Source organism: Astatotilapia calliptera, chromosome 9 (genome assembly GCF_964374335.1).
Source record: "Astatotilapia calliptera chromosome 9, fAstCal68.1, whole genome shotgun sequence".
NCBI classification, from domain to species: domain Eukaryota; kingdom Metazoa; phylum Chordata; class Actinopteri; order Cichliformes; family Cichlidae; genus Astatotilapia; species Astatotilapia calliptera.
The window spans coordinates 372,532-397,681 of NC_137430.1; the positions used below are offsets into that span (position 1 = coordinate 372,532).

Here is a 25,150-nt window from a genome sequence, read left to right on the forward strand (position 1 = left end):
GAACCTACCTGAGGATTATTAAAGATTCACAGTGTACAATTCTTTCTAATCTATCAACATCTTCCTCCAAATCCTGTTTCTGCTGCATCAGAAGGGCTCAAACCTCCTGCTGTTTCTACTGGACCATCAATTCTACTTTATGATGATCTTCAAAGATAAAAACGTGAGTTTATTTGTGAACTCTGTGAAATGCGTCTGACGTTTAGTTTGAACCAATCCTGTGTCAGCTGCAGCCACATCATTGCATACAAATGGCTGCGTTCCTGTTTAGACCTGCTGGCTGTCAGTGGGCTTCATTCCATTTCAGACTGCTGGTGGTCGGCTGTGATCTAAACTCAACATCTTTAGCATCGTAGCGCTCAGAGTCTGATGTTGGCTCATGTGTTGTCACCAACATGACGTTCTAATCAAGGCCTCAGCTTAACCCACTGATGCTGATCACACAGACCCACTAATAGAACTGTTTTATCAGGTTTATGCAGCGTCACCATTAATGTCACATTTAATCAGACACATTTACATTACAAGCCCACTACAACCATTACCAACATGTTAAATTACATTATACATCTGCACTGATTTAAAGTATTTTAACCTGATTCATTTTTTCACTCTAACAGTTCATTCCTCAAATCAAACAAGATATTTGACCCTCAAAAATGTACCAACAAATAATTTTGCAATAAAATATTTATTTTTCAACGTTTCCAAGTGAAATCAAACAAGTGTGTTTAAGAGTGAAACCAGAGTGGAAGCTGCTCATATAGAGTCCAGCCCAGGCTAAAGTAAGCTGAGTAGAGCAGCATCATCAACGTGTCGGCTCTCTGAACACGGTGCAAGATCGCCATCTGCAGGACACTCCTCGTCAACATCAAGATGACGTCATCGTACAGGAAAGCATGCAGAGCAGGTGACATGACTGTCTGAGAGGCGGAGTTAAACTGTGGCAGGTAAGCATGTGGAGGAGGAGCAACAACATGACGCTGGAACATCATCAGGCGATCGTGGCTCAAGAGTTGGGAGTTCGCCTTGTAATCGGAAGGTTGCCGGTTCGAGCCCCGGCTTGGACAGTCTCGGTCGTTGTGTCCTTGGGCGAGACACGTCACCCGTTGCCTACTGGTGGTGGTCAGAGGGCCCGGTGGCGCCAGTGTCCGGCAGCCTCGCCTCTGTCAGTGCGCCCCAGGGTGGCTGTGGCTACAATGTAGCTGCCATCACCAGTGTGTGAATGACTGGATGTGTAAAGTGCTTTGGGACTAGTAAAGTGCTATACAAATACAGGCCATTTAGTAGTTGTCCTATGGACAGACCCCCACCTGAGCTGTAGATCTCTGCAGCTCGTCCAGAGTCACCATGGGCCTCAAGTTCAAGGGGGCTGAATGCTTTTGTTTTATTGCAGTGAATGCAGACGTCCGGTGACTTCGAGCAAACTCTCCCACGAGGACAAATAAACTGTCTTGTTGTTTTCCTGCTTCTGATGTCCTCAGCAGTTCTGTTTGTGGCAAAGTGCAGGTTTGTTCTTATTTTCATGTGAAACAGAAAACACAAAGTTGAACATGCTTCACCTTAAAAGCCTTTTTACCTTATTTTGATCTTCTCAGAACACAAGGACAAAGATCCAGACAACCACCGGAGACATCATGACGTGTGTGTGTGTGTGTGTGTGTGTGTCAGTCCTTTGAGCCGGACAGGAGGGCCCATCAGAGCAGTCAGCTGTACTCTGCTCACTCTGGGACTGCATGGATGTGCTACTAGTACAAACATGATGACAGCACAGTTTCATAAAAAGCTGCACACTCCAGGTGTTTGTGCACAAACGCATCCATGCGTGACACTCATGTTAACTGTGTCAGTGCTGTGGTCTGTACATTTATGAATGGAGGTCTTTGGACAGCAGGACAGTAACCGTCTCTGATCACCAGGCCTGTGAACATCTGCCCTTTTTTAACAACAGGACATCGTTTACGCCATCCGCTTGCTTTGTACAGAGAAACCGCTGGAGCAACACTTCCTGCCATACAAGCCATCTACAGGAAGCGGTGTCTGAAAAGGGCTGGGAAAAATCCCAGCACACGGACTCCTCACCCTCCTGCCCTCTGGGAGGCGCTACAGGAGCCTCCGGACTGAGACCACCACCACAGCTGTCAGACTCCTGAACTCCTGACGTCTCACCCACATTAAACTCATGGACTGAACACACACACACACAACCACCTAAAACTGAACGCACACACAATGGACAAAACAAACAAATGGCCGACTGCACCCTCACACACACAATAATAACATGGACTGAGCCACCACTCACAACCACCAGCACTTTATATACCACTGTACTGTATCCATATATCTCACTGATCTCAACTGCACCACTGTAAATGCTGTATAGACGATCACACTGTGCAATACAATAATTATAGTTGTTACAACAGTTTATTAACACTCACAATCGTACATCTACAATCTGTCTAGTTTTCCTATTTCTAACCATATACCTGTTCATAGCCTGCACATATAGCATATTCATAACATACAGGTGTGTCACACTGTAACATACCTATAACAGATCCATATTCTGTAATATATCTATATTTGTGCTGAAGCACTTCTGGATGGATGCGAGCTGCATTTCGTTGCCTTGTACTTGTGACGTGTGCAATGACAATAAAGTTGAATTCTATTCGATTCTAAGTTGTATGTGCATGTAAAAGAAACCATAGTAAATGTGCTTGTGTGGTGTTCTTGCCTGTTAAAGTTAAATCCTTTTCCATTAAAAGAATTCCGCCTTTAATCTCAGAGGAACATCTCACCTCTTTTTGCCTGTTCTGTGATTCAGAGGAGAAGTTGTTGGTTTATTTTAAGCAGGTTTGGCATGTAAAGAGAATTTTCCCCATCTTAGATCCTCTGACTGGAGAAAAATGAAACCTCTTTGTTGACTACAGGATGGCAGGTTGGCTCTTGCTGCAGAGATGCATTGAATCACAACCTGAGCAGCTGTGAGAACTTGCATGCTAATGACGTCCACGCCTTGCAGGACGACTGTTTCCACAGACACCCAAAACACAGCATATTACACAGAGCAGCGATGATTTCAAACAGAATGATAAGGAGGAAGTAGTTCATCTCCTTCAGTGATGAGCATTTCTTTGTCCACAGTTCTTCAACACAATTCTGCTGTTTTGATAAAAAAAACCCTGTAGATTATTAGTAAAGCCTGGCCGGCGTGTTCCTGGGCCCCAGCACTATGTGTGCCGCCAGCGGTCCTAGCCAGTTTGGCGCCCTGGGCGAACACTCCCTCTGGCACCCCCCCACAAAACATATTAAGGATTGTACATTAACATAAAATTGTTGTACACACACACATAGGAAGAGAGAGAGTATGCATAGTATGCAAACAGCCATCATAATTCGTCACACAATGAGAACAGGACAAATCAACAACTGACAATGACTCATTAATATTAAAATCTGTAACTTAATGTGTTGTTTGGAGTTTAGTCTGTTACTGTTGCTATTTTTACCATTTCTTCTGTAACCCACATAATTTTCTTAGGGATTAATAAAGTATTCTGACTCTGATAGTTTCAGGATGACCTGCCATTATCCAATCACACGTCTGCTTACCTCTTCTTTTCTCTTTTTCTAACCTGAGCACCTGATGGCTTTGAACTTTTCTTGTCCATCTTCCATTGGTTTTAATTTTGCACTCCAGTATGAACACCCATCCCTCAACCCAAGGATCACCACAACATGATCTAACACACCTACACCTTAGTTCACAGATTCACTTTGTCTAGGGTGTATTTCTGAGATTTCACACAACCCAGGATTCAGATCATGAATCCATGATGGGCTTGGATTTACAGCATTATGGATGAAATGTGCTCTGTTTGGAAGCAGCCGGCCCCGCCCCTTTCGACGGCTTGTGTGAGACTTTAAATCATCAAACTGTAAATTTTAAATTGTTATTGATCCTTTACCCCCTGGTCCTAAAGTGTATATTTATTTTCTGACTCTTCTTACATATATTTTTTGTTTGCTTGCACTGCTGTAACTGGAGCCTCGTCGTCTCGTCTCTCTATATCAGGGATGCCCAATCCCAGTCCACGAGGGCCGGTGTCCTGCAGGTTTTAGATCTCACCCTGGGTCAACACACCTGAATCACATGATTAGTTCATTACGAGGCCTCTGGAGAACTTTAAAACGTGTGGAGGAGGTCATTTAGCCATTTAAATCAGCTGTGATGGATCAAGGACACATCTAAAACCTGCAGGGACACGGCCCTCGTGGACTGGGATTGGGGACCCCTGCTCTATATACTGGACTGTAGCGGAGATGACAATAAAGTTTACTTTGACTTCAGCAGCGAGCAGGCGCACCGAGGGCTCGCGCGCTCACTTTTCATGTACAGAATTTCGAAAAAACATCAGTGCAGATTATACGTCTGTATCATGATATCTGGTGTTTTTGTGTTTGTTGGTTTATTTTTATTTTGTTTTACTTTGCGAGTCGGTTATTAGACGCTGCTCCAGCCGGTCAGAAAATCCTCGTCGCCCCGCCCTCTCCTCTCTGCCCCGCCAGCAGCAGGCGCACCTTGCAAACGGAGGGCGCCCTTACTCCCAGCAAATGGGCGATAGAAAACCGATCGGTGCCTACGAATTTCCCAATATGCGCTGGCATGACGTCGGGGCAGCATGAGTACAAGCATTTTTTTTTTTTTGCCGATGCCCGTGATGCCGCCCCGGGCAACCGCCCGTGTCACCCGTATCTAAAACCTCTACTGTGTGCCGCAGGAGCACAGGACGGTTTGTGCTTGCATCGAGGCGGGCCTGCAGGACTGCCCGTGCCTTTATGCCATGCCTTCTAGGGCCCTCTGCGGTTGCTGCGGTTACCACGTTTTTTTGGACTCTATCATTGAGTCTTGCGCTTTCACTCTGGATTCTGCAGCCCTGTACAAAGCAGCGATTATTCCTGAGCAGCAGAGGAGTTGGGGAGGCCTGGGGTTAAAAGGGGCTTTGAATGAAGGCCATCTGATTCTCATGAAGCTCACTGGCTGCACGCTCTTTGTCTTCAGCTTTCTGAAATGCCCGGGCCTGACTGAGCGCTTAGAACAGACAACAGCTTGTCTCCTCACAATTAGAGGTCTAAATTTAACTAGAAGGACACAGGCTGAATATTTTCATGGCTCTTCAAACTGTCATTATTTCATTATTTATATTGCAGACAGACCATGAAAAACATGAAAGCAATTACAACACTCAAGAAAATTACTTTAACCAGTCTCTGAAGCCCAGTGCTTTAATGTGTGGCCATGCAGAGCAGCTAGCTACACTCTGCTCCCACAGAGGGTGGGTAACACTGTGGCTGTTCTGATAAGCCACAGTGTGGCTGCAGCTCAGGAGGTAGAGCAGCTCACCTACTGATCGCTTCTTTCTAATATTGTCTTTAGCTAGCAAACAAAGCACGTGACACAACTGTGAATGAACACTTTATACATAAAAGTGAAGTGAACATAACTAGAGGAGCACTTTTACTATAGTCAGAGCCCTCGTGTATCATTCAAGCTACACTATCCGTCTGAGTTAAGCTGGATATGTGGGCGATATTACAGGACAAGCAGAAGAAAGACACAGAAGCCAATGCTTATTATATCACAGCCAATTAGACGCTGTCATTATCACATGAGCTCAGGCAGCAAACGATGGGTGCACTGAGAGGAAAAAGAGACTGTTTAAAGATCTAAACTTCATATTCTGCCTTTTGTCAGTTACTAACTTTCAGAAGTATGACACAATGGTAACACAATACAGAGTTAAAGGTAATGGAATACAATTTAAAAAGTGTACCTGCACATGGATGTGGCAGCCAGTCACACACTGAAAACATCTGTTTCCAGGCTCTCGTGTGTTACCAGTTGAACACAGGGTTTCTTATATTAGCTGCCATGTTGACATTTTCATGCATCTTGGAATTTTCTGTACTGAAATCTGACCTACTTGGCTGATTTACTGGATTTTCCCTCGCAGAAACTTCTCTTACATGCACCATGAAGAGCCTTTACAGTCTTTTTATTGCACTATGGGAAGAATCTCACGTAATGCATTTGAAAGTTTTCAGCCATTCATCTGTCTTCTTAAGCTTCTCCAGTTCAGGATGAGAGGGTGGTTTGAGCCATAGTGTACACCCTGAACAGGCCAGCAGTCTGTTGCAGGGCTGGCACATAGAGGCAAACACTCATTCACATCTACCACCAATTTCAATCATCAGTTAACTGAACCCCACGCCTGTGTCACCTGCTCCACACAGAAGGATCGTGGCCTGGAGTCAAACCCAGGACCTTCTTGCTGTGCGACATAATGTTAATCATCATTTGAAAGATGATGATTAACATTATGTCACACATTTAGCAGATAAAAGACGTCCCTCAACAAAACGAAATCAGGGTAAAGCCGTGTGTCCATGTGGTCGTTATGAATAACAGGAGTCCAGCCATGAGCGTGTCTGGAAACAGTTTCATTGCAGAGCTGGTCCTGAGTGGGTGCTTAGATGTCCTGTGCACAAATACTGTACTAATATGGGACCGAGTGGCTCCCAGTAGCACTCTACACAACAGCGTGGCTGCTGCACACTGACCAGCACATAAGGAGATTCTGCAGATAATCATTGTTGGAATTTACAGGGTTTATTTTCACTTCTTCCTTTCATGTTTGCAACGCTACATTGTTACATAAATGTAGACATGATATACTCCCCAGATAAAAAGTAGTAATAGAGTAACATTCCTGTACTGTTTAACAGCGTCTACTGCACACTACATCGACTAGCTACACACATCTTTGAGTTCAGGGAGGCTGGAAAGCCTGGATCGGTCATTCCAGCAGGGACACCACATTATTCCTTCAACCTAGCACACGTGTCTGTGCGGTGAAAGAAAGCAGCCACAGGGGGAATAGGATGAAACCCGGACCGGAAGAGGAGGGTACTTTAGTCCTTGCTAGGAACAGCTGCTGCTAGGGAGCCGGTGCTACCAATCGGGAGGTTGTTGGTTGAATTCCTGGCTTCTCCCACGTAAATGCAACATGTTCTTGGGCAATTTGGCGAAGCCCAAATTGCCTCTGATGACTGTGTATGCACGTGAGGTGGAAAGTACTTCAGCACAGAATAAAGCATCTGTATGAGTGTGTGTGTGATTCAGGCTCTGAATACAAATAGTGCTTTGATTGTTAAAGTACCGTGCACAGGTCCATTGTTGCCATCATACGATTCAGGTACTCTGAATATCTCCTATTAGGATCTACAGATGATTACATTTGGGGTCACACACTCTTGTCACAGACGACGCCTGTTAGCACCGTACCTGTGTGGGGGAGTGGTTACAGTCTGTTCCCCAACTACGAGCGTTGATGTCAGCCTCCAATCAGAGCGAGCGCTGATTGGAGGCTGACACGCTCGGAGCCTCTTTCCACAGACGTGACCTGATTTCCACGTTAGCAGTAGAAGCATGTTATAGGCTGGGATTAGTGCGTGGTCCAGGTTTAACATTAAAGATTTAAAACTTTATTTATAACATGTCGTTTTCATTGTGAACAGCAGACTGCTTTACTTTGGGACACTGCACATAAATACAGCTCAGCCAAACAAGAGGGCACAGAACAACAAAGAGCAAAGGGAGGCTGGAAATTCAGGACTACTCCGGTCTAGCCATTAGCATGAACGCCAAACGAGGTACGTGCTCTTGGAGCCGACGAATGGATCAGCAGCATTAAGGAATGCAAAGAGCGGGATTCATCGGATTCATCGGCAGCAGCATCTCTACATCAGTGTGCCATCATTTCTTTTATAAAAGAGGCTATTAGCTTAAAAACAGCATCTGCCACTGTGTGCGTGTGGTGATTCTATGCTACGTCTTACAAACTTTGGAGCTGAGATCAAAGTCTAGGTGAAGATGAAATACAAAGCAACGTTTCAGATAACAGAGAATAAAAAGACTAGCGATAGCAAAAGACTTGCTCTGTTGTAGTGATAAAACACATCTGCTAACAGGTGGAGAGCCCGACTAGCAGATGTTCTGATCGTTGTAATGGTAGTCGTGGTGGTAGCCGGCGTGGTACTCGTCCTCGTGGAATTCAGCCTGATAGTCACTGTCGCTGATGTCGGAACCGTTGGTGCCGGTGCCTTGGCTGCCGTTAGTCTGGACGACCGGCTCGGTGGGGGGGGCGCAGTACTTGGGGTCGTAAACCTGGCGGCCCAGCCCGTACACGCTCATTCCTTTCTGAGACGCCACCTTGTTGGTGCCCATCTGCAGAGAGATGGTGGTGTTGTCCAGCGGCTGCACGGCCACTTTCTGATCAAAGATGTCTCTGCGAGTACCGGGGGCCGGCATGCCCGCCTACAGGAAACATGGCGCACATCAGCACGACAAACACATTTACACAGAGAGGACTCAAAGTGATCACTGAGCAATAACGCAGAGCTTCACTGGGCACACGTTTCAGATCAAACTCGTTTGATTATTAGACAAAGGTGACTTTTTAAAATGATGGCTTGGCTAATTAAGCTTCATTGTATGTAATTGCATTTTTCAGACTGTGTTTTGTCCTGATGCCAACCATGCTAACCTCTGATGAACAGAATAGCAGGTCGGGTTAAGCAGCCGTCCTCCTGAAGACACGTCAGACTTTTTATACAGTGCAGGATATTTTATTTAAGCTATTTAGCAGGGACGCAGCAAAAGCTAACAAGAGTCCCACAATCAAATCACCTGGCTTTCATAATCAAACTGCTCTGTGCTTGATGCCAGTGCTGATTTCTGATAGGGTCTTCAATGCACGACGCTCCTTTGAGACGTTAATGAGGAAGAGACAGTCTTAAACCCACAGTGGCTGTTTCCTTCTTCAGGTGTTGACCAAAAAAGCTAAACTCATTTATTTATGAATCTGAGCCGCACACCTCACTGTCACTCAGCATGTGAAAAGTCGTATAGATGTGGGGCTCACGTTCCACTCAAGTGTCTCACATGTTGTCGAGACACTGTTGGAGTAATGTTGGGAGGTCGGCCACTCCTGGGAGGGCTGCTCCAGGTCTCCTCCATTTGTGGTTTGAACGAGGCCCAAACGGCTTTGTTACCCAAATGCAGACTGATTTCACTGAGCTTTTCTCGTGTTGCTTTTTGAAAACTTCAGGACTGGCCTGGTGTAGCGAGTGAAATCAAAGCTTTTCCTTTAAGAAATGAAATCTTCAGGTTATCTTTGTCTAAACACACCAAGTGTGGACAATATGCGAAACAAAAGACCATGATAATGATCAGGGAGTGGGCCAATACTTCTGTCACAGCACGACACATGGTAGAGAGTAAAGACTGGGTTTCACCTGGCTGGCTCCTTTGTTGGTGCCCATCTGCAGGCTGATGGTAGTCTGGTCATAAGGTTTGTCAGTGTGAGTCTTTGGATCGTACAGATGTCGTCTCGTTCCATACGCAGTCATTCCAGCCTGACTCGCACACTTGTTTGTTCCCATCTGAGAAACCAGAGACACGAGCTCAGCAAACACAGTTCGTCTCATTTCACTCTACAGTGAACTGTTGGCATTTAAACGTATCAGGTTAAACAGGGAGTGTTTCTCTGCTCCATCAAAAGACACTGAAATGGTTTAAATCTAATGATGACACATCTCAGGTCATGTGACAGTCACACTTCATTTACCTGCAGTCCGATGACACACTGGCCAGCCTTGATCTTCTCATCATCGAAGTGTCGAGCTTGTTTGTCTGCATATTTCACTCCGATATCGATCTTTGTGTCAATGCCTTTAGTCTTAGCCTGTCAGATAACACACGCTCGTCAGACTGATGGCGCTTTGTGTTCTATAACAGAAGAAAGACGCACTCGTCCTCTGTGCTGTGCGTGCACTCACCATGCTAGCCAGTGCGAGTAGTGTTGTCTGGACTTGAGTCATGTTTCCGTTTTCAAACAGGTCATTGGCCTCAAAGATGTCATTGGGCTTCAGGCCGTAGGCCAGGATAGCTTTTATGAAATTCCCGAGGTTTTCCAGCTGCAGAGAGCATCAGGGAAACAGAGTGATAAGAGACGGAGCACTAATAAGACGAGTGACGTGCTTCAGCTGCAGCTCTGCAGTGTTTGTGGGTCGCGCTCACCTTGTGCCAGTTGAGCTGTGAAAGGTTGATTTTCTTCACTGAACCAGGCTGCAGCTTATTAATCAGTCTGTGAGACGCAGGGAAGAAAACATCACATTAGTCCCACTGCTGCAGCGGATATCATGCAGTTCAGACACATTTCCTTCATTTGAGAGGACATTGCATCACTCACATAACTTCCTGTTTTATAACGCTCAAAGTACCATCAAACCAAAATTCACCTGAAATGTGAATTTCTTCAAAATCAAGTTCAAACCATTAGAGAATATTCATAACCACCCCACAGACATAATGTACAGGTAAACAGCAGTGCTACTGACATCGCGTCACGACCTTAAATATGACCACGCCCTTTAAGGTGGCAGTAACCTGACCATCACTGAACCCTCTGGGGTTACGACCCATTCAGTTTGTTGGTGGCCAAAAGTAGGTCTGTAGTTTTTATTATTTTTATGGTTTTTTGCCATTTTTTCTGCATAAAGCTTTTAATTAACTTCAGTTCTTTTCATAAATCTAAAATAATTATTACTTTTTACATTTTTAACCCTTTAAACACCAGTTTGTTTGTCCACTGCACCAGCTGGAAGACAACCTCACAATTTTATATAATTACATTGCTACTGAAATTTCTTGTATTGTTAATAGTAGAGTCTGGGGCATGTAATTGATTCACATCAACATTGATTATAATGCATTGTTGTTTTTGTGCAGGGAGAGCAAAAACATAAAAACTCCCTCTCAGCTTGTTTGTGGCCAAAAATGGACACCCCCTGTTTACGTTTACAAAATGCTATAAAATTCATATATATTAAGAAAAAATTCCACTTTTTCTGACTTGATTTTTTAAGATTAGCATCAGTGCTGCTCATGAAAATCTAAATTTCATTCAAATTCAGAATTTTAACCCTTTAAATACCAGTTAGATCACATAATTTTAATGATTTAAATAGGGATAAAAGCATAAAATCCCCATTTTTTTCTAAATAATACATGCAAACTGATTTATTTTCTAACCATGGTGGAGGTTAGATGTGTAGCAATAATTAAAAGTATCAATGAGTATCAATGAATGGCCAAAAAGTAAATCACAAATGGTGTGTTAGTGGCCACAAAGGCAATTTAATGACCAAATAACCACTGAGATGACCAATAAAATGATCAAGATTCATATTCCAGTGTGTGCTTCTGCGTGCATCCTCATTAGCAGCAAGATGTACTAACCACAGTAGAGTGGTTTTTGTAGGCACACTTTCTACACCTGGTGCAAGGGGCTGCTGTTCCAATCCTGGAGGTGCGCCTTTTGCACCTTCTTGTCATTTCGTTGGTGGGGTGGGTTAGGGGGTGTGGGGTAGTCTGAACACTCTGGTTCAGACTACTGTATCTTGAGATCAATGGCAGAAGTGGCTGAGAATTAGGAGAAGGGTGTCTTGCAGTTGTTGAGGTCACCAGCATGTGCCCCAGCTCTCCCAGGACACACATTAGTCATCCAGAACATCATAGTCAAATGAGCTTGCAAAGAAAAGCGTCTGGACTTCTTTAAGTTACTTGAAGACGTTTCACCTCTCATCCGAGAAGCTTCTTCAGTTCTAAGGTCAAATGGTGGAGAGTCCCAGATATAAACCTAGTGGGAGTTTCCCCCCACAGAGGGACAAAAGGACCCCCTGATGATCCTCTAATCGCCTGAGCCGAGGTGCGAAACTGGGTGTGGGTCCCAATCAGCCAGAGTTTCGGGTGAGCTCATTGTGAAACCTGGAGCACAAACTTGGAGTAATCAGGACCCTACACCACCGGGCAGAACATGTTCCCTCTAAGCCTGAAGGAAAAAAGAAGGAACACACGCATTAAAGGAAGCACTCAAAACGTGCGGCTATCCTAAATGGGCGTTCTTAAAGTCAGCAAAGAGGCACAGAAAAGAAGACCAGACACCAGCGAGGGAGGATAAGAAGGACAGACGCAACAACATTGTCATCCCCTATGTAGCCGGTGTATCAGAGAAACTCAGGAGAGTTTTCTCCAAGCATGACATCCCGGTGCATTTCAGACCCAGCAACACGCTCAGACAAAAACTGGTTCACCCGAAAGACAAAACGCCAAAACACAGACTTAACAATGTGGTGTATGCTGTACAGTGCAGCGAGGAATGCTCAGACCTCTACATTGGAGAGACCAAACAGCCACTTCACAAGCGCATGGCACAACACAGAAGAGCCACCTCCACAGGACAAGACTCAGCAGTCCATCTGCATCTAAAGGATAAAGGACACTCTTTCGAGGATGCCAATGTTCACATTTTGGGCAGAGAGGACAGATGGTTTGGAAGAGGAGTGAAAGAAGCCATCTATGTCCACTGTGAGCGACCATCTTTGAACAGAGGCGGGGTTTACGACACCAACTCTCTGCCATCTATAATCCAGTTTTGAGATCCCTTCCCAGACGCCTTAACGCCCACTCACATCCTGGGCCATCTGACCTCAGGAATTCGCATGATAAGGTGGGGCCAGGTTTCACAATGAACACACCCGAAACTCTGGCTGATTGGGACCCACACCCAGTTTCACACCTTGGCTCAGGCGATTAGAGGATCATCAGGGGTTCTTTTGTCCCTCTGTGGGGGAAACTCCCACTAGGTTTATATCTGGGACTCTCCACCATTTGACCTTAGAACTGAAGAAGCTTCTCGGATGAGAGGTGAAACGTCTTCAAGCAACTTAAAGAAGTCCAGACGCTTTTCTTTGCAAGCTCCTTTGACTGTAGGTACGTAGAGGACTCCCCCACTTCAGTGAAGATGTTTCCGGCGGGACAAAGACATCGTATCCCAAGACATCCAAGAGATTGGAGAAAAGAGCCATCAGTTAGTTTTCCTTCTACAACTCGAGGTGCCAACACCCTCTAAGTTATCCAAGCAATATTTGTGCCTATTGTAGTCCAGGATTGCTTCTTGCTTTCACGCATCCTTTATTCCCCATCACTGACTGCTGGTTCCTTGTGTGTTGCTGTCAAAAGAAGCACATTCCTCCGTTGCTTTGGCATGTGGGATATGGCCGTGGTAGCTTTGGTGAAGCCAAAGACAGACAACAAAACTTCCTCTGTTGCAACTGGAGGAGCTGGGGGGGAAGCTCTGGGTTGTTTCCCCTGTGCCCGTTTTCATCTGAGGAGTTCCAATCTGCAATCTGAAGTGTTCCTCACACATAGACTGTGTAGGAACCAGGCCCAGACACAGTCTATGCGTGAGGACTTCCTGCAGCAACTCAGGAAGTTCAAGCTGCCACAGGAGGTCACCTTCTACACCTTCTGTCCCATGCACATCAATTACTGTCTGGTTCAGTTCAGCCCCGAAAACTGCAACAGACAATCAGGTCTGCAGAGAGGATCGTCAGCTGCCTGCAGACTCCTCCCATCCTGTTCAAACTGCTGCCTTCAGACCGCCGTCTAGGTTTTCTTCCCTCAGGCTGTCACTCTGATGAACACTGTGAAATAAGCTGTTATAGCATTCATATGTGCATTGGGCTACTATTGTGCTCAGTTTGTATAGTTTGTTAGACTTTGTGTAACTTGTTTTCTCTTACTTTTTGTTTGCATGCATAGATCAAAGTGACCCAGAGTCAGAGTCCATGTTTGTGGACACAGATTTGGCCAAATAAAGAGGATCTGATGATGCCGACTTTGGAGAGTGGGTTTTTGCAACAAACTCTCCAGTTTTCAAAACTGTTCCAACATCTGTCCTGTTTGTCTGCATGTCTCTGAGCTTCTGTGCAGGAACATCATGAAAACGGCAGTAAAAACTATGATCGTCCACTCAGTGTCCACAGGTTAGAGAAACTGAGGGTGCATGACCGGCCGACGCACCACAAAGATGTGGGTGTTACAATAAACAGAGCCTTGGTTTGGTGACAAACTGAATTCAATCGATTAGAAAACATACTTAATGTTACATGGAATTTGCTTTTGTCTCCATTACAAAGATCAAGAGGCCCAACAACGGCAGTAACACAAGAGCAAACAGAACTTACTCGCAGAGGATGACCCCATCCTTCAAGCCTTTCTGGAAATTCTCTCCAATAGACATTCCGGTCACCTCTTCAATCCAGAAACGGAGCTCCTCCTCTTTCTGTGGGTCATATTTTTGAGCAATCTGGAGAGATTAAAACACAAATAATAATATGACCACATGAGTCTGTGATAGCACAGCTGCTAGCACCAGTGCCCAGCAGACCATGCTGAGCCTTTACCATCTACAGACATCGGAGCTTTCAAAAATCATCAGTCGTGTTTCATCTGACCAAAGCCTCACCAACGTGTATTCTTTGGTTATACAGAACTAAATAAATATTTCACCCTCACAGGGTACTGTAGGGTCAAAGGTCAGCCACACAGGGTACTGTAGGGTCAAAGGTCAGCCTCAGAGGGTCCTGTAGGGTCAAAGGTCACCCTCAGAGGGTAGTGTAGGGTCAAAGGTCACCCTCAGAGGGTACTGTAGGGTCAAAGGTCAGCCTCAGAGGGTAGTGTAGGGTCAAAGGTCACCCTCAGAGGGTAGTGTAGGGTCAAAGGTCAGCCTCAGAGGGTACTGTAGGGTCTGGGCACTCTTAAATGATGAGGTTTGGCCACTTGCAGCAGAAACAGCTTTTTTAAAACCTTTTCTCAGTAACTTTCAGACCACGAGGGACACACTAACACTGCAGTCATGAATAACAGAATTGTGGTTTACAGGTGCTTGGTGGTCTTAAACTATCTTCTGCTGAGGTCCAAGAGTCTCTCTGTGCTGTCCTTTAAATGGTGGGCTGTCACATGGTACACTTTCCATCAAAGGTTTTTACATGTTAACCCTGAACCGTCGTTTTCTCTTAGGCTCTCCATCAATCACAGTAAAAGACTGAAACAGGGCGTTCCTAGAAAGAGGTCAGGGAGGTAACGGAGAGCAGCCAGCAGGGCTTTTCTTCTTATCGGTTTGATTTAGAACAGGCACTGGCATTTTGCTTCTAATTATTACTGCTTTGGGGTTTTTAAGATGCCGAGTAACACATCCAGTTACCCGTTCAGCTGGTAAAGAACTGCTGACAGATTAAAGTGGTTCACAAAGTCTCCAGAATCAACAGGACATAGAGCGCCCTTGCTGATCACTGTGGTTTGTTCTATTCTATCATGTGGACTAAACAAACACTCCTGCTGGGATCAGCTCATGCCCCAAACACATGTGGAAGCCTCACTCTCCACTGAATCCATCTCACCAGGTAATCCTGTGCTACAGAGGACAGATGGACCACAACCCATCCAAAGCACAGGGACTCTGCTTTTCTGAAGCATACGGAGGAACAATGGAGGACTTTTATCTGATAATATCTCTGAGTGTTTGTTTTTGTAGGAAGTTTCATCATATTGTAAATGTATTATCCAGAAAAACAACTTCTTTTTGCTGCTCCAAAACTACTGTTGATATCGTTTAAAAACATCCATTTCCACATATTTATTTTAACACATTCACTCAGGCAGCCAAGCTGTTGTGTTTGTGTTGTGTGGTAACACAACTGGCTGGCTCCCAGTTCAGTTACTAAAACAGAAAACCATGAAAAACGGGACAAAGTTCAGAACGTGATAACAAAACTGTTTCTTTGAACTTCTGTGATGAAGCAGGAAAAGCACAGAGCTCATGCACAAACATGCAAAGAAAGATCTCTCCCAGACTTGGATGGACACAGCTGCTTTATGGCCAACTGTCCACTGAATAAGGGCTGATTATATCTGTGGGGCCTTTCTTTAATCAGTGCTGTCATGTTTAGCTATATTACACGTTTTTAAAAAAAATCCCCCAAAAGTTTCCCTCAAAACTCCAAATTTCAGTCGAGCTTGAGAGCATCTACTTAGGAGCAGGTTTTAGTTTTTAGTTGGCACTCAGAGAAGCTGCTGTCCCACATCATGCCAGAGACTTGGGGGATCCCAGGTTGTTCCCGAACATCCTAACCGACCTTCTCCAATCCGAGGAAGGAAGTTTGAGTCTTCCTCTCGACCTTGGCAAAGAGGGGAGCATTCGAAGAACTTGTCCTTGCATACAACTGTTAGAACTCACGATCTTGGAACCTGCAGTTGTTCCAAAATGGTTCCATTTCTGAACGACTGCACATTCAGTTTGGTCAAACAGATGCTTTTTATACTGGCAGAGAAAAACTACCAGCTCTAACAAAAAGGGCTTAAATTTAGCGGCCTGGACAGCAGGTCTCAAGGGTCTGTTACATGTTACTGCAGCAGTTTAAAAGTTATTTATACTACTGAGGAGTAGTACTCAGATTTTTGCCCTTAAAAAGCCGAAAATGTCAAAAGTTTAGACTTCTTTAATGAAGGATATTTTATTAAAGAAAACTAGCAAAGCAAAAACAAATGCAGACAGTAATAATCCCAAAATAATAATCACCTGAAATATAACCTAGTCTGAGCTAACGCTGGGAGTAAGAAGCTTGGAGAGACGACGAGCACCCTCAGATCTGAAGATGCACTCTCCCCGTGTTAGAGGCTGAGCAGAAATCCAAATCTTCTTGAGCTCTTCAGATTTTAAAGCCCAAACTTTTCTTCTTTTCTGTCTTATTGTAACCTAGAATTTCTACACACGAACACTGAGGCAGATTTGAATATGCTTCATCAGTCTTCAGTTAGATCATGATTCAATTCAATTCAATTTTATTTATATAGCGCCAAATCACAACAACAGTCACCTCAAGGCAATTTTTATTGTAAGGTCGACCCTACAATAATACATACAGAGAAAAACCCAACAATCATATGACCCCCTATGAGCAGCACTTTGGCGACAGTGGGAAGGAAAAACTCCCTTTTAACAGGAAGAAACCTCCGGCAGAACCAGGCTCAGGGAGGGGCGGGCATCTGCTGTGATTGGTTGGGGTGAGAGAAGGAAGACAGGATAAAGACATGCTGTGGAAGAGAGACAGAGGTTAATAACAGATATGATTCAATGCAGAGAGGTCTGTTAATACATAGTGAGTGAGAAAGGTGACTGGAAAGGAAAAACTCAATGCATCATGGGAATCCCCGGCAGCCTACGTCTATTGCAGCATAACTAAGGGAGGATTCAGGGTCACCTGGTCCAGCCCTAACTATATGCTTTAGCAAAAAGGAAAGTTTGAAGCCTAATCTTGAAAGTAGAGATAGTGTCTGTCTCCTGAATCCAAACTGGAAGCTGGTTCCACAGAAGAGGGGCCTGAAAACTGAAGGCTCTGCCTCCCATTCTACTTTTAAATACTCTAGGAACAACAAGTAGGCCTGCAGAGCGAGAGCGAAGTGCTCTAATAGGGTGATATGGTACTACAAGGTCATTAAGATAAGATGGGGCCTGATTATTTAAGACCTTGTATGTGAGGAGCAGGATTTTGAATTCTGGATTTAACAGGAAGCCAATGAAGGGAAGCCAAAACAGGAGAAATCTGCTCTCTCTTTCTAGTCCCTGTCAGGACTCTTGCTGCAGCATTTTGGATTAGCTGAAGGCTTTTCAGGGAGTTTTTTGGACATCCTGATAATAATGAATTACAGTCGTCCAGCCTGGAAGTAATAAATGCATGAACTAGTTTTTCAGCGTCACTCTGAGACAGGATATTTCTAACTTTAGAGATGTTGCACAAATGGAAGAAAGCAGTCTTACATATTTGTTTAATATGTGCACTGAAGGACATGTCCTGGTCAAAAATGACTCCAAGGTTCCTCACAGTGTTACTGGAGGCCAAGGTAATGCCATCCAGAGTAAGAATCTGGTTAGATACCATATTTCTAAGCTTTTCAGGGCCGAGTACAATAACCTCAGTTTGATCTGAATTAAGAAGCATGGTCATCCATTTTAATCCACTTATACAGAAATGCTTTGACCTGTTTCTCTTCCAAACACACACACACACACACTTTAAGCACCACTATTACAATAAATACAATGAACAAGCCAATAAGAATAAAGAAATAAAAATATCACAGTTCTGCAGATACCTCGTTTTATCCGACCACCAGTCCGGCCTCCTCTCCCAGTTCCTGATAAAAGCCACAAGAAAACCAGTCAAACAGACTCCGTCTGATTCTGACCAGGATTCCCCACCGTTGACAGTTTGGTTTTTTCTGTCATCAGTACCAAACAGCATGTATTTGGAAACACGACCAGTGAAACCAGTACACGTATGTACTCTGAACTGGTTCCACAGTGGAACTGACGTTTCAAACCTTGCAGGGCTTCAAACTCCTCAGATTGTGTCACAGCTTTAGTTTCAGGCACAGCTGCTTCAAGGCTGTCAGTCACTACCGTCTCACATTTTTACTGAACAAAGAGTAAAGCAGCACGGAGGAACTCCAGTTTGAGTAACCAGACCAGTCTGACTCATCACACCAACACACTGCAGTGTTAAACGATCATGTTAGGATTTCACAGCTCTGATCACAGCACTTCCCTCCAGCAGCCTGAGGAAACATGCAACAATGTGTCCATCGTGTGAAACATGTTGGCCAAATGTTCAAACATTATCTTTGAAACCCAACAAACCGAACACGTTCCAGTCACAGACACTGCAGCTCATGTTCCCCATCAAATACATGCTCATAGTGACATTTCACTCAATATTTAGTTTTCATTTTCAAACAATGCATTTTTACATACATGCGTGTGTGTTATTTTGGTCTGTCAGCCCACTATCAGGTTTGTTTTTTTCAAAACACACTGGAATCTGTCTCCACATGATGATATCAAACAGCAGGTTTCAGTCCAGCACTCGTGCTGAGCACACAACAGGAAACAACGTTACACTGTAATAGAAAACCAGTGAAATAAATGGTACAATACTGGAAACTGTCGAATGCTTGCTTTCGTTTTATGACCAGCGTAAAATTCTTTGGTCACAATGAAGAAAATTGTACTTTTATGTAACTGGCTGCTCCATTCTGCATGCAGAACTGCTGGGGCAACAGACTAAACCCGAGTCTGATACTCATATAATCAAACTATTATTCTGGTATTTCAGCACAAAAGCAACAAAGAAACCTCACTGCAACTGTTGACAAGTCTGTAAAACATCCCTGCCATATTCATCAATGTCATCCTTATGGATAGAGCTGGGTGTCATCTGCACTGCAGTGAGAACACGTGCTATACTTGCTAATGACACTGCCTAAGAGAAGCATGTATGATGTAGACAGAACCCTGTGGAACTCCATAATAACCTTTACTAGTTACATTAACAATTTGCAGGCTGTTGGATACGATTCAAACCCTGCAGCACCAGTGCAACATTGGCTACTGTACTAATGCTGCATGTGCAGCAGGTAAAGACCAACAGGGGGCTCTAAGCTAGTGTACTCCTGAGCCCAGCTAAACAGGACAGGTTAGGCCATCTGGTATAAAAACCTCGATAAAATCAAACATATCGTAATAAATAAGATTTCCATAGCGGATCAATCAGAGCCCAGGCTAACAATGACACTCAGGAGATGTACTCGACATGAATTATGCAGCACGTCTACTGAACAGACCGGAATAACACGATCTGCCAACTGAGCCGAGTGAAAAGTAGCGGGCGGACGGCTGGATCGAGGCATTGAAGAATCTCAGGAATGTGATGTATGCTGACAGGATAAGAGCGTGGACTCCTGATCGCACGTTACGCAATGGAAGCCATTTGCTGCTCTGCTTTTGTTGACACAAGGGAACAAAAGTCATATTTACATGTTCAGAAGGAACATGGCTTCACACCAACGTGACTCAAAATCCAGAACTTTGGTAGGGAATCATATCCAGTTCTTACATCGACACCATTATCAGAGCACACGGCAATATGACAGCATCCTAAAAACCTGTTTAAAATGGGTGCTCTCCCATTTTAAACAGGTTTTTAGGATGTGCTGCCGTCGGACGCCCGGCCTGCCGTCGGACGCCCGGCCTGCCGTCGGACGCCCGGCCTGCCGTCGGACGCCCGGCCTGCCGTCGCAGTATGGTTTTTATAAGAAAACACTGCTAGTATAATGGACACAAACGCAAAGCAGAGGTTGAAGCATCGTCAAAGATGCTTCCAAGCCAAAGACTAGAAGAGCAGCTGTCGTGCCGACAGAAGGAGTTTCCCCTGCGTGGGGAGCAGCACTGGGCTCTCCAAATCACGGACAAACAGGATCCCACATTCTTGATTTTTAGTTCACAAACACTTCTTATAACGACTAACTACTCCTGAAACTTTGGAGATGTTAGCACTTTGTACAGTTACAGGAGGATAAAAGTAATTATCGGGCAAAATGTCCTTCGTTTGTTAAAATAGTCCCGTCCAACACCACGTGAGAACAATAAATATATAATTTTCTGTTGTAACCCTCAAACTGAATGGTATGGAGGCCCGTTTCCACCACTAAAAAAAAAAAAAGAAGCATCCACATAACTCCAAATTTTGAGTTATTTTCTCAAAATTTCGAGTTAGTAATCTACGTGAATGGCGTCATTTCCTTGTTACCCGGAAGCTGAAGCCCTCAGCTACAAATGCTACAGCTAAGCTACCAGGATTACAGTCATGAATGCACAAATTGCTGATTATTTTCAGCTTGGCTTCACAAATGATGAAATCCTTGTGTTATTAGCTGAATTATTAGCGTTACTATCAGCAAGCGTACTCTCGAAAGCGCCAAGTTGTTGCGACCCGGTTTTGAGTGCGCGTTCCACGTGGATTACTGATTGACAGAGCAAATGACTCGAAATTTGGAGTTATGGATACTTCTTTTGTTGCTGTTGGCTTCCACAGAATGGCGATGTAACGACACTCACCGTTCACAAAACTAAAACATCACTACTTCCCCGTCTAACTCTCTATAATGCAGTAAACTGGATCCCGTGTCCAGCCACTGACGCAGGAGGAACACATTGTGTCGGTGATACCGACCTTGGCACAAACACGGATCCTGCCACAGTTTGTTCCCCAAATCATGGACACACTGTATCCCACAGTTTGAGGTTTTTAAACCCACTTTGCACACAGAGACATTTTTGGAAAAATGTATTGACAGTGATGTTGAATATTCTTGTAAAATTAGGGGGAACCACTGAGGCAGCGTACGGCATCAGGAGCTTCCACGTGTTTTTCATGCGAGCACACAAAGGAACCGTGGTGGTTCCTCTCAGCATGTCATCAAAAAGGAAACGGTAACACACAGAAAGCCTCTCATCCATTCATGTCTATATGAAACACACATAGAAAAGTGTGTGAGCCAACAAACTCACAGAGCTTCGATATGACGTTCCCTCTGTACAAACACACTGTGTAAAGTACACTAGTGTTTCCCCGTTTCCACTGTGATGATGGAAAACCCTTTAAATATTTAGACATTTTTGGGCTCTGGGAAATTTTTACTAATATAAAACCTGCACAGATTCCTGGCCTGTTTCACAGATGCTTCTTTGATACTGCCAATGCTAACGTCAGCACACGCCTGGATGAACAGGAGGGCAGTCGGGCTGAGTGCATTCGTCCCATTGCTGTGTTGTGATCCAGGTAATCATTTACTATCCTTCACAGGAAGCAAATCCTGGAAGTTCACCTGGAACGTTCCGGCGCAGCACCGGTGGCCTTGTATTGGCTGCAGCTCTGTATTAGGATGGAATTGATCATTTAAGTAGGTGGTAATGTGGCAGTTGTTGGTCACACTGATATGACAAAGAGAAACAGGCTCTGGGAGGAGGACCTGCGACAGCTAAAAGCTGTGCACACACACTTGTTGCTGATACGTCACTACAGTGCAGGACTTGTGTGACTGGACTGTATCCACACTGCTGGTTCGGTATGCTGACGGACACTCTGGCACATTTATTTGTGCCTCCCATTTTTGAGTTACTGACCAACAGACGCTTCTTCCTCTCACGTTAAACCAGTTGCTTCATGTTCACTCTGTGTTTCTTTGTTTCATGGTGAAGAGCAACAAAAGCTGACTGATGCATTTCCTTTGCTGAAGCTCTGATGCTGAGGTTTGTGCTGAGCAGTGACAGCTGTATACCAGGTGATATCCCAGGAGGCGTTTTTCTTACACTGAAGGTTAACACACAAAATCAGAAAGCTGTCCACCGTCCAAACAGAAGTTGATGCTCGCCGAGTGTCAGACAGACGTGAGACTAGCTGCAGCGTACAAGTCTACGGTTTCTATGGCTGCTGTTGTATGTCCTGTGTTTTGGCACAGAGCCATGTGACTCGGTTACAGTCTGTACCATGAATGTGACTCAAACAGCATTAGCAGCTAACCAACAGTCAAAGCTAACCAGCAGCTGCTTTCATAATGTCCATCATCAGAAACAGTCTGATGGAGCTTCACATGCTCACCTGCATCTCCAGATGCTGAGCTTAAGTTCTGAGGAGACTGATTTAGGTCACAAGGACTAATTGTTTGTTCATGTTAAGACTGACACACATAGGTTGTGTGCTTGTAGGGAAGCGTCTGCAGCGACATCACCACAGAGCCTAAAGTTCATCCTCGGATGAAACCGGCACGCTGGCTTTGCCACGTCGCGTTTTTATCAGCTGTAGACGGGAAACACGGATGGAACTTCCAGGTGGGAAAAAGTGTCTTCAATCTGCAGCCAGATGACTGTGGTGATCGAAATATTGATTAAAATAAGCTCATGGGAAAACGTTTCTCTTGCAGTCTGTGAGCATCTTCCTTCTTTGTTTTTGGGCTCTGTCACCGACTTTGGGTCGTCCTGAATAAAAAAATAGGTCTGTTTTATAAATCGTTGTCATTCTGTGTTCCAGAAGCACATACTCTCGACCTAGGGGCCTGTCAATCACAAGACATTAGCAGATCGTTACATAGACAAACCTTTTGAATACAAGCGTGCTGGTGCACACAGGTGTGCACACAGGCGTGCACACAGGCGTGCACACAGGCGTGCACACAGGCGTGCACACAGGCGTGCACACAGGCGTGCACACAGGCGTGCACACAGGCGTGCACACAGGCGTGCACAGACACAAACTACACCTTTCTTGGCTGCTACCTCAAAGCACATTGAGCGCTGTCAGTCCTGCGTGCTGCACAATAACATTCAATATTTAATATCTACTGTCAGCTAGATTATTGTGATGCTGTTGTGTTTATTATGCTGCTCGTTTTTTGCTTGTTTCCTTCCTCTCAACAGGTGATCCAGGTGAAAAGTGCCTTTTCTCCCTCTTCCCCTGTGTTTTTCTATCTTGCCCAGTCATGTCTGTCCCGTCTGCAACAACTGAAAATAAAATAAATACATCATAATAATAATAAAGGTCAATCAAACGGACCACTATGGCTAGGCCGTGATGATCCACTTGGTAAAGGAAACCTGTTGTGTATCTTTCTTTGCCTTCAGACCATCATTGTGATGCTGAAGAACCACAGGGACAGAGCCTTTGGCTGACGTGGGGAACATCTACCTTTGGTTCCGCGTGTCATTCGTTCTTAAAATCTCAGACTGCTGACAGGACAGAAGACGAGGCCAAAGGCAAACAAACGTCCTGGCACACGAACAGCCAAAAACACTAACTCGTCCACACACACGCAGACTGCCCACCAACTTCTCATGCTTACACAAAAGATGTGTTTTCAAATCAACGCTCTCGAAAGTCCTTTACTTCATTTTGGCGGACTTTCAAATCCCAAGTTTGCAGAAGTCCCTCCATGCAGCGAGTCATGCGTGGCGTGGGTAATGTAAATCTCACGGGGCATCGTGAACACGCAGTAACAGATGGAGGCATTGTGAGGAGCAGACAGAAGAAACGTGAACTTCGTGGAGAGTGCGCGTTTGTACGTGTTTCTGATGGCGTCATCCTTCAGCCATCCCTCACAGACTGTCCACGGAGACCGTTTGCCGTGAAACTAACAGATGGTTTGGTTCCTCTGAATATTTGCCACGACACTGACTGCTGTTCTAAGTCTGCTCCTAAAATCTGAGGCAACATGGAAGCATCAGTGTGTCCGGGCTCCTCCCAGCTGCTCCACAGATCCCGTTTAGCTTGTCGTCATCAAACATCTTCATCACAACATCTCATCAGAAGTTCAACAAACTGTTTCAAACGCTTTAGAGGCGTAAAAGCAGCGCTTGGCACCGAGGCGGCTGCGGTCACAGTAACGCTCCCCGCGTCTTTCTTCGTGCTGGACACGAAGGGAAAAGTTCCCGAGCGCCGGGAACAAGCGTTCAGACAAACAAGAGGACCGAACCTTTGTTTAAACTCTCGTGTTCGGCCCACAGCGAGACACACCGACAGGCCCGCGGGCTTCTAGCATCCACACAAAAAGTCTGAAAGCGAAGGAAACGCGAGACAAAGTAAAGACGCGACCGAAGCACTTACTTTGCTCTTGACTTCAGCAGACAGGCCGTAGGCTGGTCCCTTATTAAAGTGAGTCATCGTGGCGCTTTTGTAACCCACGGGATTACTCGCAAAGTCCGCGGAGTCGTCTGTGGAAAAGACGGATTCTCAGCGACTGTTTCGGCCCGACGGGAGCTCAAGCAGTGCGCGAGGCGAGAGCACGGTCAGCCCCCCGCCTCCTGTCCCCTCCCCTCAGTGTCGGCTGCATCCTGAAAGCCCTGGATGAGTACAACTTCCACACATGACCAAAACTTTCCACACCGGGATCATTTTTAGGAATCCTGTTCAGCTCAGCTTTGGTCTGCAGGCTGGCTGGAAACGAAAAGCTGGTGCGGCTTTAACCAAGTCCCACAGCACCCGAGAAACACACAGATCTCACCCGCTCCTTTCCCCGCCGTGCCGTGGAAGCAGAGGCTGCGCGTGGGCTTACTAACAGGCCTCGCTGCGTTCAGCTTCATGAGACACACGCGTGTGTACTGTCAGGGAAAACATGCTAACCCACGTGCACTGTGGTGATCCTGGAACGTGCGGGTGGACATGGTGTCCATCTTTCTCCTCTCATGCAGGGACTCGTGCTCGGTGTGGGCTCCACAGCGATCACACGTGATGCCACGTCGGACAGATAACGATCAGCCTCCCCAGCGATGCGCAGGTGCAGCAGTTT

The 25,150-nt window shown here is 45.2% G+C and overlaps 1 protein-coding gene and 1 long non-coding RNA gene across 5 annotated transcripts; both read right to left on the minus strand.

Annotated features, from left to right (window-relative positions):
* Positions 1-675: 675 nt before the first annotated feature.
* On the minus strand, positions 676-6,483 carry LOC145431004 (uncharacterized). Its single transcript, XR_013911374.1, has 2 exons — positions 1,580-6,483; positions 676-1,489 (listed from the first exon to the last, which is right to left on the minus strand). It is a non-coding gene; the product is annotated as an uncharacterized LOC145431004 (long non-coding RNA).
* Positions 6,484-6,663: 180 nt separating this feature from the next.
* cnn3a (calponin 3, acidic a) lies at positions 6,664-25,063 on the minus strand. Of its 4 annotated transcripts, none has more exons than XM_026179101.2 (7): positions 24,989-25,063; positions 14,161-14,282; positions 10,151-10,217; positions 9,910-10,047; positions 9,699-9,815; positions 9,367-9,513; positions 6,664-8,386 (listed from the first exon to the last, which is right to left on the minus strand). In XM_026179101.2, the coding sequence occupies exons 1-7, from the start codon at positions 25,046-25,048 to the stop codon at positions 8,054-8,056; spliced, it is 984 nt and encodes a 327-aa protein (XP_026034886.2). In that variant the 5' UTR covers positions 25,049-25,063; the 3' UTR covers positions 6,664-8,053. The 4 variants fall into 4 exon arrangements, with proteins under 4 accessions (XP_026034886.2, XP_026034887.2, XP_080162403.1 ...); XM_026179102.2 differs by having other exon boundaries at positions 24,469-25,042; XM_080306277.1 differs by lacking the exon at positions 24,989-25,063 and adding an exon at positions 23,752-23,826.
* Positions 25,064-25,150: the final 87 nt, after the last annotated feature.

Bases quoted from the DNA above. Each gene is read 5' to 3' on its own strand.
- cnn3a (XM_026179101.2), bottom strand. From the start codon at position 25,048: ATGAGAGGAGAAAGATGGACACCATGTCCACCCGCACGTTCCAGGATC. The intron at 10,048-10,150 runs GTGAGCGCGACC...TGCTCTCTGCAG, and splicing joins CACAGCTCAACTGGCACAAG to CTGGAAAACCTCGGGAATTT. The intron at 9,514-9,698 runs GTAAATGAAGTG...CTGGTTTCTCAG, and splicing joins AGTGTGTCATCGGACTGCAG to ATGGGAACAAACAAGTGTGC.